The sequence below is a fragment of the Gymnodraco acuticeps genome, unplaced genomic scaffold (assembly GCF_902827175.1).
Source record: "Gymnodraco acuticeps unplaced genomic scaffold, fGymAcu1.1, whole genome shotgun sequence".
NCBI classification, from domain to species: domain Eukaryota; kingdom Metazoa; phylum Chordata; class Actinopteri; order Perciformes; family Bathydraconidae; genus Gymnodraco; species Gymnodraco acuticeps.
This window is the reverse complement of record NW_022990764.1, coordinates 1,965,550-1,980,410: the sequence shown is the minus strand read 5'-3', so window position 1 is coordinate 1,980,410 and position 14,861 is coordinate 1,965,550. Positions and strand designations below refer to the sequence as shown.

At 39.1% G+C, this 14,861-nt stretch overlaps 1 protein-coding gene across 1 annotated transcript in view; it reads right to left on the bottom strand.

Annotated features, from left to right (window-relative positions):
• Positions 1-3,110: 3,110 nt before the first annotated feature.
• slc4a10b (solute carrier family 4 member 10b) overlaps positions 3,111-14,861 on the bottom strand; it is a 40,709-nt gene continuing 28,958 nt past the window's right edge. Inside the window, exons 8-25 of the mRNA XM_034232335.1 lie at positions 13,562-13,719; positions 13,380-13,467; positions 12,576-12,722; positions 12,366-12,469; positions 9,744-9,918; positions 9,478-9,611; positions 9,005-9,250; positions 8,771-8,876; positions 8,251-8,412; positions 7,896-8,009; positions 7,625-7,786; positions 7,287-7,538; positions 7,073-7,141; positions 5,184-5,357; positions 4,680-4,799; positions 4,532-4,596; positions 4,335-4,429; positions 3,111-3,399 (exon numbers count right to left, since the gene is read on the bottom strand). Coding sequence (XP_034088226.1) covers positions 4,345-4,429; positions 4,532-4,596; positions 4,680-4,799; positions 5,184-5,357; positions 7,073-7,141; positions 7,287-7,538; positions 7,625-7,786; positions 7,896-8,009; positions 8,251-8,412; positions 8,771-8,876; positions 9,005-9,250; positions 9,478-9,611; positions 9,744-9,918; positions 12,366-12,469; positions 12,576-12,722; positions 13,380-13,467; positions 13,562-13,719 — 2,361 coding nt within the window. The 3' untranslated portion in view covers positions 3,111-3,399; positions 4,335-4,344. The remainder of the gene's footprint in view (positions 3,400-4,334; positions 4,430-4,531; positions 4,597-4,679; positions 4,800-5,183; positions 5,358-7,072; positions 7,142-7,286; positions 7,539-7,624; positions 7,787-7,895; positions 8,010-8,250; positions 8,413-8,770; positions 8,877-9,004; positions 9,251-9,477; positions 9,612-9,743; positions 9,919-12,365; positions 12,470-12,575; positions 12,723-13,379; positions 13,468-13,561; positions 13,720-14,861) is intronic.

Here is a 14,861-nt window from a genome sequence, read left to right as displayed (position 1 = left end):
TACCTTTTCTTATGATTCAGATAAAAGTCATATTTAGTTTTCAATAAAGAAATGTGTACAATCTATCAATCGAGTTCCCTCTTTTAACAATGAATCCATTTTGATATATTGGTTTGACAAGGATCTACATCTCAGTGCGTACATGTACATCTATAAATCCACATATCAGAGAATACATGAATATTGGCCACAGAAAAATAGACTTTTTTAACTTTTTTCCGTAGTTCTGAAGAAGCAGTTTAACTCCCACATAATTGATTATGAAAGATCTAATAAAACATGTTGAGCGCCTTCATCAGCTATTCTTCTGTTTATAGAGGCAGAACAAAAGTCCATTAACACGTCACTCCCCAGGGAGGAATGTGCTGTGGGATTTGGTTTGAGGATGATGTGCGTCACCTGTCAGCTGTCACTGGAGAAGGATCTGATGCTCTGACAGCACACCTAGGAGGGTTATACTTAACGAAAGAACATGAAATCACGTCAATCAGCTCAAACTTATTCTGAACAATGAATGGGTCGACACTCTTGACTTCTTCCTGGCGCTCAGACAAAACAGGAATTCACATGAGCCAGCAGCTTGACATGCTTTGGGATGTCTCTGAGCTGTCATCCTTAGCACATCAAACCATCTGTTGATTGCGGGAACCTCTGCCCACTTCCGTCTATTTGTATGCCAAATCTCTGAGGGTCGGACATTTATGCTGAGCAGCAAAGATACTGGATGTTTCTATCATGTCATCCCCCTATGCAGGTATTACATCAATGCAGAGTGTGATCATCATTTTCAGAATTTAGATTTTTCTATAATGATATCAATTTAGCTGTGAACATTTGAGGCCATTGCGTTTGATCATCCTTTCTGTAAAACGAAGCTGTATGTAAAAACATTTATATATAGTACATGACCCCGCTCTGTCACATTTACAAACTAGAGGTATTCTCAGTGATAGTAGCGATCATCCTAACTTTATAATTAATGCATTAAACCATGACTCATGCATTGTAACCTTATTATTAGCAATGCATGAACAATGCATGAGTCATACTGTATCTGTTAGTATAGTTTGCACCCAGCTTTCCATTATTGCAGTGCACACACCATTAGTTTTGAGTCTATTTGTATTTCTTTATTCATTTAAAATGACATTGGATATGCATAATAAGCCCATCCCTCGTCCTTCACAAACACATCTCTATTACAGTATGATCATCAGATGTTTAAGTATATTTATTATGAATCTTTTAAATTCATGTTTCAATAAACTTTATACTAAATGTAAACAATTTAGGAAAACTAAAATGTACAATTACAATATACGCAATACACTGACGATGACACTAGGAGGCAGAATACTGTAAATCTGTTAGAATACAAGGTAATCTGTAGCAAACAGTCATTTTCTTCCACAACATAAAGATATATAAATATTTCTCGTATAGATATTGACATTGAGTATTGACATTTTGGCAAAAAGTGCTATTGCATTTGGTCTATCAGAGTCTATTGCCCATTAATCACATTAAAGCACTCATTCCCGTCAGTCACAAAAAGCTTTATATGATTGTATGCGTCTAGTATGGGTTTTCACAAAGTTATTACTGTATATCTTTATGGTCAAGCATGACCGTACGCTTTTAAAATATTCACTAAACTTTTATATTTATTTTACATCATAATGTCTATGGAGATAAAGGAAAATAGGGAATTGGTGAATAAATACATAAAGAAAACAAGGATAAAAAAATACAAATTGGTCCAATAAGAAAAACTTGAAAATGTAAACAATTTTAAATAATAATAATAATAATACGTTTTATTTCGAGGTGCCTTTCAGGACACCCAAGGTCGCCTTACAGTGCATTTAAAAGTTAAAACAGCTAAAACAAAAACGGAACACAATTTATGTAGATGTACATGTAGATTAATAAACTACAATTTGACAACACAATAACATATTAAATTTCACTGGCTCTTGAAGAGGCAGATTAATTGTGACACATTAGATTATACCAGTGGTTCTCAAACTTTTTCTGTCAGGCCCCCCCTTTGGAGAAAAAAAATGTCGGGCCCCCCCAACACAAATAGTCAGGCTCAGTGGCGGCGCCAGAGATTTATTTTGGGGGTGCTGTGGGGTAGCTTGACGTTTCATAGAGGGTGCTCAAACATTTAGGGTTTCCTATTAATGTACCGGTCGCTACAGTGGAATGTTCAACTGCAACACTCCTCACGCATATACACAGTGTACCCGCAACTGTTACAACGAAGGCTCGATATACAGCTCACGGCATATTGAAGTTGAAAGCATCAATCTGGTGCACATTGAGAGCAAAATGAAGAGATCTATGGATACCTCTCTCAACACCCATTTGAAACAGAATTGTAAACAGAATTACTTTTTCTTTATGGATATTTTACAAATCACTCCCCTTTTAAACTGTATTCTTTTTTTACTGTCATATAGTATTTCATTGCTGTTTTTAATTGATTCTCTTATTTTTTTATAACTATAATGATCATATAAACGTGTGCCTCGGAGATAATTGTTTACATTAATGGTGACCAAAACGTTTGAGACCCACAGAGATAACACTGAGAGTCCTTTAGCTCACTGAGTCTCTCAGTCTGACAGGAGAGGACTCTCCTCCACTTTGTTTTTGAAAAAACTCCTTATATCCGTTAGCGTAGCTCGCTAGCACCGGAAGCTAACATCAACGATCTCCGGTACCGGTGCTCTCTCTCTCTCTCGCACACACAAAATGGATCGTTCCACACACACACACACACACACACACACACACACACACACACACACACACACACACACACACACACACACACACACACACACACACACACACACACACACACACACACACACACACACCCACACACACACACACACACACACCACACACACACACACACACACACACACACACACACACACACACACACACACACACACACACACACACACACACACACACACACACACACACACACACAGAGCCGAGCTTTAATGAAACACAGAGACCCAGACGTAATAGTACTGTATCATATTATTTTCAATCAATAATTTTTCAAAATATGATTTTTTTTTTTTTAATCTTTTTTTTTTTATAACCATTTTTCCCCCTGGTCTCTCGCGCCCCCCCTGTCATGCCTCTGCGCCCACCTGGGGGGGGGGCGCCCCCCACTTTGAGAACCACTGGATTATACAGTTATTCACTTACAGTACGCACAAGATTTTCAAGAATAAACATAAAGGATTGATTAACGGCAGCATAAAAAGAGTTGTTTACAAGATCACCCAGTGACAAAGATCCATCTTCTTCATCTTAAAATGATCCTTCATGGAAACCAGTGTTGTGAATACTGTGACTGTTCAGTGAACTCTGAGATTCAAAGAAAGAAAGTATAGATGTTAAATTAGTAGAAATATACTAGTCAAGTAGGCTGCTGTAACTAAAGAGGACTTGTTTCAATCACTGGTATGTAGTGACATCAGTGTCAAAATACTCAGTTGCAAGTAAAGTTACTGTAATTAAAAATATACACAGGTTACAAATCCAGAAATATTATCAGCAAAATGTAATTATCAAATGTAGGAGTACTCATTATGCAGAATAGCTCTGTAGGGTTATATTGCTGTGTACTATTTTAATGAATTAATCTTAGAATTCAAAGGGGCTAATGGGCACATTTAGTTAGCTTTCAATAGAATCAGGCTAGCTGTTACCCCCTGTCCTCAGTCTTTGTGCTAAGCTAACCAACATTTACAGTAAGGAGAGAGGTACCAACTGCCTAACTCTCGACAAGGGAGTGAATAGGCATATTTCAAAAAGTGTCTAACTGTTCCTCAAATCTAAAATGAATAAACCTTAACAACCAAATTCAACAATAGTTATTGTCTTGTTAATACATAGTGACATTTGTATTCGAGTTAAAAACTGAAAAAAACGGTTTTCCTGATATTTATAATGACTCTTATAATGATTCCTAAAAAAGATTTCCTGTAAATTACAACAGCCACAAAAGTAAAGCCGATATCACAAGAAGCCAAAGATTTAATGAGCTATTGGCATATGAATGCTTCTGTAGCTCCATCCCCTATTGAGCTGTTTACCTCAGCTTATTAGTGCCCACACATAGTTAGAACCAATTATTATTGAACTTTAGGTACAGTAGGATTTCAGTTGTCTTATTTTTTTTGTTCCGGCTGTCAGAATTATAGGTAAAATTATTCCGTTTTTTTAATAAGAAATGTAATTGTATTTTCATGTGTGTCGTAGTTATTATTCTGTATATTCAACAATGCAGAAAGTCTTACCATAATGATCTTAGGTGTTACTGTTGTTGGCATTCCAAGTATTTCCAAAAGAACCTTTCGACATTTCATCTGTGATGTTGATGACTGGTATTCCTCTGTGAAAAGAGGTGACAATTTAATCTCTCATATTTATGCGACAGAGTAATATGTAGAGGAAAACTGTCATAATGTCTCTTTGCAAGTATAATACAACTTACTTGTACCCTTCTAATGGCACTTGCACTACTCCCTCGTCTTCCGCCATTATACTCTGCTCCTCCTCCTGAAAGTTTAATTACATACAGTTAAAATACATGTAAATATAAATCAAATTGAAATGCATGTTGTGATGACGAGTGACAGCACCTCCTCAGCATCCTCGAGCTTCTTCTTCTTGCTCTCTGGCATGAGGTCATCCAGCCAGCTTAGCTCTCTCTTGGTGAAGAAACAGTCCATGAGCTTCCTGATGAACACCAGAGCCAACACCTGTAGAATTCACAACCACAAACCTCTGAAAAATCCTACTTTTTAATAAAGAAGTATGATGCTCTGGAGATTTTGAACACAAGAGGTAATAACACAAACACGCCTTACTGAGCAGAAGAAAATTACTAATCAGTTTAAAGAGAGTTTCAGTAAGGTACAGCAGCAGAAATCTACAGTTTTTCCGACAAAAGATATTAATGATACAGCATGATTTTTGTTATGTTCAATCTGCTATTTTGAGAGGGTTCAGAATAAAATGAATTGTTTGTTTTACCTCTAATAACTCCTGCATTAACCACAATGTACATGGCATGTGCCTAATGGACCCCAGTGTTGAAAGGTATGCTGTGCTTGTGATGGTCAAAAAGTGAATAGTTTACACACCATCATGGGAAAGACAATGGCAGCTTTGGACGTCTTGATGACCCAGAGCAAAATTAAACAGGTGAGCTGGATGATGGTGAAGAGGTGCACCTTCCTCAGGGGCACATGGCGCAGATAGATGAAGTCTGGCTGGTGCTTAGCCGGCATGCCGAACAGTCTCAGACGGTCGAAGAACTGGAGAGGAATGATAGAAAAAGATGTTTAACCAGGGAAATATCTGGTTCCTTATCAGCTGAAGGCTATGATGTTCACCAGCTTGTATCAAACTGTGTCTGTCTGTCAGTAAGTACTGAATAGGTAGTCAAGGCAAGGCAAGTTTATTTATATAGCACCTTTCAACACAAGGCAATTCAAAGTGCTTTACAAAAAACGAAAGACATTAAGAAAATGGCATTTCAAATCAGTCATTAAAAAGAAAAGATAATAAAATAAACATTAAAAGAAAAAGTACATGGATAAAAGTTACAGCGCAGTCTAAGATATGAATAGTTCAATTAAAAGCAGCGACAAAAAGAAAAGTCTTCAGCCTGGATTTGAAAGTAGTAAGAGTTGCAGCGGACCTGCAGGTTTCTGGGAGTTTGTTCCAGATATTTGGAGCATAATAACTGAACGCTGCTTCTCCATGTTTAGTTCTGACTCTGGGGACAGAAAGCTGACCAGTCCCTGAAGACCTGAGAGATCTGGATGGTTCATCATTTAGCAGGAGGTCAGAAATGTATTTTGGGCCTAAACCATTCAAAGCTTTATAAACCAGCAGCAGTATTTTTGAAATAGTATAGTGTGTATTGGAGATTAACAACCAATGAAAACATCAACGTGAATTATGAGAGTGAAACAAAACATCATATGCCTGACAGCATAACAATAAACTGACATCTATTATGGTCTGTAACACCAAGAGTTACTTCAACTGTAGGTGATAATTATATGAAGGTTCATCAAGGCCAATTTTACATTGTCACATTGTTTTCACGCTGTCATTAGATACATTATCAAGAAGCTGATCAATCAGAGACACTTTAAGTCGTCTTATCTTCATAATGCATAACTTGACAAGGGTTTTGACAACCTACATACACATAATGTTCCTGAATGTAAGGATTTGTTTGCCTCTTTAAGGTTATTATTTTGGCAGCGATTTTGGCAACAGAAAGCTTATACAATATGAAGTGACCGCATGTCCGCATCAATAAGCAAACATCCAGCTAAACGTTTCTGCCTGCTGACTGTGTGCCTACAACAAGCTGGATACCCTTGAAAAGCATAAAAAATACCCTTTTGCAATCAATACCTTTGAGTGTTTGTCTTGAAACCCAATAATAGAAAGTACTTTAAAGTGAAGAAAACAAAACTAAAAGGGGGCAATTAAATACCAGCCAGGTGTTCTGTAAATGCTGGGAACACACTAGAGTCCAATTAACACTTTTTATCTGGGCAGCCAGACAATATGGAGGCGCTCCCCTATCATGGCTCGGTGAGAATTAACTGTCTACACAGATTATTGGAGGTTGGAGCATCCACAAATTAAAATGTAACCACACTGGCCAATTTATCCTCACTGGCCAACTGTCTGTTTAATCTCATGTCTAGATTATCTGCATGTGCAATGAGTCTATTTACAACCCAAATGCTGCCGACAGTATCACAATTGGGTGGTGCTGGTATTCAGTCTGTTCCCATGCATAATGTGGGCATTAAAACTGAGGAACTGTGCATTTATCTGTGTGATGGAATTCATTTTTTAAATAAGTCAGATATATTTGTTCCACTTAAATCTGTCATACCAAAGGTCATATGAGAAATATATTGTATCCTTGTGTTTTCTCATGTAACGAAACAAGTGAGCAAAAAACAGATGCATTAAAACAATGAAATTATAATAATTGTACCTGAATGCCTCTGAGAGAAGAGGCTCCCATGTAGAGGAATACTCCGTACAACACAGGCATAGGAATGAACTGAGGAACAATACACATGCTGTGTCAGAAACATGGATTTGCTCAGTAACTGCTTTATTTAAGCAGACCACTCAGTGATGAATATGGAACAATAGCAGAGAGATACTTGACGTCACACTCTAATAATGAAAAGACGGTGTCTGACCTTCAGCACAGAGGTCATGAAGACAGAGCAGCCCATGAGGGTGAAGATCATGAGGCCGGTGAAGCGCTGCTCTCTGATGCCGAGGAACTTGGGCTGCTCCCCGGGAGCCGAGCACTCCGACTCCAGCTTCAGGCTGTTAACGTGGCTGATGGAGAGGACGGTGGCCGCCACGAACCACGGCAGGCCCATCAAAGAGCACACACCGAGCATCACCCCCACGATGAACAGATCCAGGTGGTACCCACAGCCTTTCTGAAGGGGGAAAGCACAAGTAAATATCTTTGATTCAGACATCCTGGGGGTCTGTATGATGCAAGGAATCCTAGAAATGAAAGTACCTTGAGTTTGTGTTCCTTCCTGTTAATGATGACGGCTGTGATTTGTTGGTCCATGAAGATGAGGATGGTACACAGCACGGCTGGGAACACCGTAATAATTGCCGTCCACCAGGGGTTAGGCCCAAGAGGGTTAATGAACCAACCTCGATCATCTCTGGTTGGCTGAGAAAATAAAAATGATTGTTGTTGGTTAAACATCATGAGTAGCTTGATAGAAAATAATACAATTCAGCAGTGTGTTGATCACATCTTCTTTTGTGGACTAGCTCACTTTAAACACACTGGGAACCTTTAGTTTTGGAGAGGGGATCCCTAAGGCATAGTCGATTAAGACCATGGTAAGGATGGCGAAGCAAACAGCAAAGTCGCTGATGATGGCTCTGACCTGATGAAGAGGAAAATGTGTAAACAATCATTCAGTTTGTTTTATCAAATTAAAATTAAAACATTTTTTTTTTACAGGAATAAAACCCATCACTTCATCAAAAATGTCCTAGTTTCTATTATGCAGTACCTGTATTTGACCACTAGAGTGTACCACTGCACTTTGCAGCTGGAGAAGCTTTAGTCTTCATTCTTGATACATAATGCCCTCTAATGTAGTGATAATGTGTGAGAAATATTACCTTTGTGGGAAAGTAATTGCTGAACTTGAACTCCTTGAGGAAGGCGGACAAAAAGATGGTTGAAAAGAAGAGAATGACGCACCAGAAGAGGACATCAGGTATGTAGGGGCCTTTAGGGCCGCAGGCGCTGCCCACAAACTCTCCGCGCTTCTCAATACAGTCCTGCAAATAGAGGGACAGAATCATTCCTACTCATCATATAATTAGCGGTTTTCCACGAATACAGTACATGAAAACCAATTCACACAAACTATACAGGGTAGACAAATGTGCTTTTATAGTGATTGGCAATGAGTAATCCAATATAATCCAGACCAAATGCGCTTAATCCCCCCTGTTCCGATTTCTACATCTGGGAGGGCATGCCACTTCTAGGTGGAAGATCTAATTGCAAAGAATTATTTTCAGTTTGTCCTATTGTAGCTCAATAACTCCTGTGTGTGTGTTTTATTACCCCTCCATGATTGACAAATTTGTTTTTTTTGTCTGACTTTTTCGAACCAGCTCGTGTTGGTAGTACCTTGGTCTCCAGTGCTTCCCAGTAGATTTCTGAGGCAGTGACATTAGTGTTCTCCCAATACTTCAGGGTAGCATTGGTGGGGTCAGAAGGTTCCACACATGAACATCTGCGGAGGCACATGAACATCTGGGTGACTAAATAATCCCCCTGGGATTTACAGTACCTCCAAGGAATGTTTTTAGTAATTACACTTTTTTTTAACAGGATATCGTGCGAGAATAATTGTCCACATACGAGTACATGGTGAGTTTGTCCAGGTTGTTGTTCTTGTTAAAGGGATAGTGATCCCCCAGGTGGATGAGTTTCTCCAAGGCCTCGTAGATGAAGATGATGCAGATGAGTGAGGCGAAAGCTTCCTCTGTGAAACGTGTGATGTAACAAACCAGAGTGCTGGCATCTGTAGCCACCAGCACCATACAGAGGAAAGCTGTCCACAGACCAATGCAGGTTCTCAGAGACAGATAGGACAAGCCATACTCCCTATGTGCAAATTAAAGAGGGGAAATCAAAGTGGGGCAGATTGGAGATCACATTGTCCATACAGTCAGAACATCAAATGGGAGGCCAGATGTTTGTGATGATTTATCCTGAAATGATCTCACAGAGAGCCGGGAAACATCAGACAATGTAATCACCAAAGTGTACAATAGATACAATTAATTTAATGAAATTATTTCCATATACAGTCATATGAAAAGTAATCATACTTGCAGAATTTGAACAATATCTTTTCAAAAACCAGCACTGGCCCTGTGCTGCCCAGTATGGTGAGGGGCTGTCCTGCAAACAGCGAATAGGCGATCCCAGTCAGCGAGGCTCCGAACAGCGACTCAATCGCACTCTGGGGGGTGGGAGAGGATAAAGAGATAAATAGAGAGTAGGTACCTTAAATATCTGATATATTGGACAACAACAGTGTTCCGCTAGTCTTGGCAAACACTGTAAACATTTAAAGGAAGAGCTAATCATTTACTATGCGTCCTTCTGTTGCCTCGCCCAGCAGTCCCCCGAAGGTGATGACAGGTGACATGCAGGCACAGTAGAGGAACAGGAAAGAGGCCACACACTGTAAACTAAAAGCATCAGTGTAGTCGGACAGGTAGCAGGGGGCCTTGCGCTTGATGTCTAGAAGTAGACCACCAAACCACCTGGAAAATACAAAAATAAACGTGTTACCTGTGTGATTTATTCACACGTTAAAATGCAATTGCCATAGATACTCTATTTCTTTAAAGAGCTGTAGCCCTCCAATGCCGTTTTCATGATGTTCAACTTTTAAGTCTGGCTCAGTGTGATGGGCCTCTACGATGGAAAAATCGAGCAACAAAGAGACATCTCCAGGCAGGATGTTTCTATGGAAACCACATTATGAGACCAAAACCAAGTTTACACAGAAGTAGCATTGAGTTGAGTGTAGCAAAGTGCTGGCTTTACTGGATTCATTTTAGAACAGTCTTCGTACATATTATGTGTCTACAGAGGAAAAACTCTAAAAGAAATTCATTAAATCTTCCAAATGCAGGCATTATTTAGTGCCATATGTTGTAATAGATATATGAAACACATATTTTTTACTCAGAGCACTGAACATAACTGTATATATATATATATATATATATATATATGTGTATACTGTTATTTCACACATGCTAAATGGAGGAATTATTTCTGATTTGAGTTACATTTTTGAAAGAATAATCCAGTGAAGTAATCAAAGTAATTGTTTTTTCCACATTTGTTTTCACAGTGATGAAGACAAGTATCAAATGGCTTCTGGATCACAGCCATCAACATCTGCCTCATCCGAGCTACGACGTCGACGTGCATCAGATCAGCATACAGTTGCCCCAGAGCCATCAACATCCAAGCTACGCCGCCGGACGTCTACACCAGTACTAACTCAGCCTCCCTCTGCATCTTCTGATTCAGTGGACAGACTGTCAGGAGGAAAGTGAAACGGGCTGGTGTGTGGCAGATTAAGATTGTTACCGTTCTTGACGCTGTGGTGGACTACAACAGAAGCATGGGCTGCGTGGATGTGTCCGATGCTTTGATTGGGTACTACAGCGTTCACCACAAAACCATGAAATGGTACAAGACCTTTTTTTTTTACCATTTTCTGGACATTGCAGTGGTGAACAGCTTCCTTCTCCACAAGGAGCTGCACAAGATGAGGGGTGACCCGGCAGGACGGAGCCACACACCCAGAAGTCCTTCAGGGAGCAGCTTGCTGCAGACATGAGGGGTGAAGTCCCTGCAGCAGCACCACCACCACTCCCCCCCCCCCATCATCACTCGTATGCATTCCCAAGTATTATGGGGAAGATGCCACCGCGCTCAGGAGGTGCTCTGATGTTGGCAACACAACGGTGAAGACCTATCTACTGCACTAAGTGCCTGGTGCCTCAATTCAAAAACACTAAACACATTCAGGTTGTGTACATTTTTTCTTTTTTGCCAGTGTTTACAAAAAAAATGCTTGTGGTGTTATTTTGGTTTTAGTGTCGTTTTTTTGTGTTATTTTTGAAATAAATCTGCTCCTGTTGGAGACAAATGTATCCTGTTTCCTAATTGTTATTGTGTAAGTAAACCTTCCTAGAAGTGTTAGTCGGGTGATAAACATGTAAAGACTGTGGCAAAGTCCACACACAGACACACACACACACACACACACACACACACCCCATTTACATACAAAAAAAATGTAATTAAATTTTTTTTTTTTTTTTTTTTAAAAACACTTGTATTTGGATGGAATGATTACCTATAGTGATAATACAATTATTTGTACAGTATGGTACCTGAAAAAGGTCAAATGGCACTGATGGTATCCAAATGTGCCAAAATGTGCCAAAGGTCAGTCCGCCTGGACTACTTTTTGCTAAACCTCTCTAAAAAGGTCAAATTTAACTTGTTTTGCCTCAATCTTGATACAGGGTACTTATTATATGTTATACTTTGGATTCCTAAAGCTTTTAGTCTACTATCCCATCATTCAAGGGTAGTTTTCACTATAAGTAATGTTTTTTTTTTAGGCGGGGGTAAGAATTTACCTTTTTTTTTACTATGTTCCATCTGAATTTACTCTGACTGAGAAATATCGCTATTGATTCTGACACTTCTACATCCAACTCACAGATGTAACCTTGCTTTGATAAAATAAATTATTCATATAACCCTTTTAGAAGTTAAGTTAGAGTCATTTGTTTTGGGCATAGCATTTTCGAGCCTGAAACCTTAAAAACAGGCTCAGGGCTTAAGAGGTTAAAGAAGCAGACTTACAAAATCCCATAATGTACTCAACTGCAAATTCTCTCAAGCTAATTTTGTACATATCAAAAATCATAATAAATTATGATTTGTGAGGCTTTGTAGGCTGAGTTGTACAAATGCAAATAGATTCTGTGCAACCAAGTAGTGAGCGTAGTGAGTGGGCTGCATCCTGTACTGCCACAGCACTGCAGTATACTTACTGTGAGGCGCTGACTTATGTAAATGTAAATAATATTTCTACACCTCTGTAAGACTTCACACTCTTTTACTGGTGCCAGGATTTACTTTCAACAAAAGCACTGCCCGTTCTGTGATCCCCCACCTGCCAGTACGCTGCAGCTCTGGACCCCCGTGTCCATCTTCCTCCTCTTCCTCTTCGCCCTCTACTAATCCGTTGGGTAAATTGCTACATTTCTTCCTCTTCTCCTGTTTGACAAACAAATCCACAGCAGTTACATTATTTAGAACCACATCACATAGACATCTCAAGATAAAGAAAAGAATGCATCAAGCTAAATAAAATCCTACCAACCTGAGAAGGTACATTTTTTGGTGGCTCGATTCTTATGGTTGGGTCCCACTCTCCTGGAGGCAGGACCGTCACTTGATCGAGAAATTCATCAATCCCAGCGATCAGATCATTGCGGTCTTTAGCTTTATAGGCAACATCATGGAAAACCTGTAGACATACAAATATGGAACGTTGTTTAAAAAGCTGCATTACTGACTCAAACCTTGACTGACTGCCATGCAGTGCACATGCTGCACTGTATGTGCAATCTTCACCCCACTCCCACTGTGTTTGGCTTCCTTTAAGATGTATACTTTACAGACTTAGGGATATTTAATGCAGGAATGTCTGCAAATCTAGGTTGTAATCGAGCAGACGGGTACATTCACACAGTAAGCCCTGGACTTACTTAACCCCATGTAAACAGAATATACCATAGAAACATAGGAATTGCTGACTATGACATTACAGTGTTAATCACTGATATTCGCAGTGTGTATAACAGCGTTTGGACTTCAGTAAAGCCCATCTTTTCCTCCTCAGTGATGATGGATGGCAGCCTAAATCCCGGACAAAAAGGAGGACATGAGGGCTGACTCATCGCCAAAATTGTCATAAAAAGCTCTGAGCTGTGTCTCATGCTGAGAAATGTTCCATCACTTCAGGAATTTGTGAGTTCTGCAGGACTGTGAATTTATGCATAGCGCCTGCAGAAACTCTGAGCATGACATCTGGTTGACATTCAAAACAATCCACACTCTTCAAAACATTAATGAAGAATAAATTATGAAGGGTGCAAACTAATGTTCTTTAGTGAACTCTCACCTCATCTGTCATAAGTGTTGCAATGGATCTTCCAATCTCATGATACTGAGGCCCTCTACCCAAAGGCCCTAGAAGAATAAACAGAAACCTAAAAGCAAAAACACATATATTTCAATGAATCAGCAGAGTAAATACAATATATGTATAGCTTATTGAACTGGTTTGTCCTGCAGTAACCTAACCTTGTGGCAACAGGGACTTCAGTCAGCCCATTGAGTATGACCGCCGGTGAGAGGCGGACAAACGCCACCACCGGCTTGTTCAGAAATTCCAGCTCTCCTACTAACACGTTACACGCTTCAGCCCCAGCCGGGATCTTTTTCATGAAATGAAGGTCTATCTGGAAAAAGGACACAAGATACAATGGTTAGAATATCATACAGAAGGCCCTGACATTCTTTACAGTTAGCTTAGCGTCGAGGGCAGGCTTTTAAAAAGGTAAATAAAGAACAATTATGTACCAAAGTGCTTTCTATAAATAAATCATTGTTTAAGTGTATCCTCATATAAGCTCCAAATGAATTGTTATGACTGGATTGTAGAGTCTAAATACAGTCTAGATGTCCAGACTTTGTGTGTGTTTGTTAAATATTACAAAAGATTATGGAAACATAGTTTGACATGTTGCATAAGTATGAGGTATCTTTCACACCTCAAAAGTATGATGCCTAAAGGCATATAAATGCCCCACAGCTGCTATTTCAAATTGTTACTTTTTAATGCAGTGGAGCTACAATCTACAGAAAATGTTGGAATATTAAATGTGTTATTTTTCCAGTGATAATTATGTGGAGTTGACAAGTGCTGACTGAAGTGTTGTTCGTTCCTTCATGGAGTTCATGTGGCTCTGGGGTTGTTCTGAGCCATCCAAATTAATATTTGTAATGTATTAATGGGTCCTGACGTCAACACAGTTATAGTGCTGATTTTTAGAGTCTGACAGTAATACTAATTATTTTTGCTTTGTGCATCAAGTAAATAATTATATATTGAATATTAGGCAGGACTTTGGTTGTTATATATAGTGTTTATAAATAATATTAAGTGCAATGTGGATTAATAGGCACATGGTGAACAGGAAAAAGGCACAAATCAGATAGAGTACACATTATGCAAAAAGTTTTAAACAGAGATTTTATCCTTGTCTGTAATGTCTATGAATGTCATACTCGACATTATAATCCTAATCCCCTACTAGATGACCTTTCTTTTTAAAAATACCAAAAGTGACCTTCTGTTCTTTGTTCAACAGTGCTGCGCTTATTCGTCAAATATGGCAGGCTTTTAGTAAGAACTACACTTGTTTAACAATTGCACATTACCCTGACCGCTCCACGCAATCACTTCCTTTTGACAATAATGCATGATCCGTTATAATTAAAAGTATCAATACTAGAAATAATTCAAAAATAAGTCAAATACAAGCATTCACCAGCAAGTAAAAAGGGAAAAAGTATTCATTATGCAGAAAATGTTGGATGT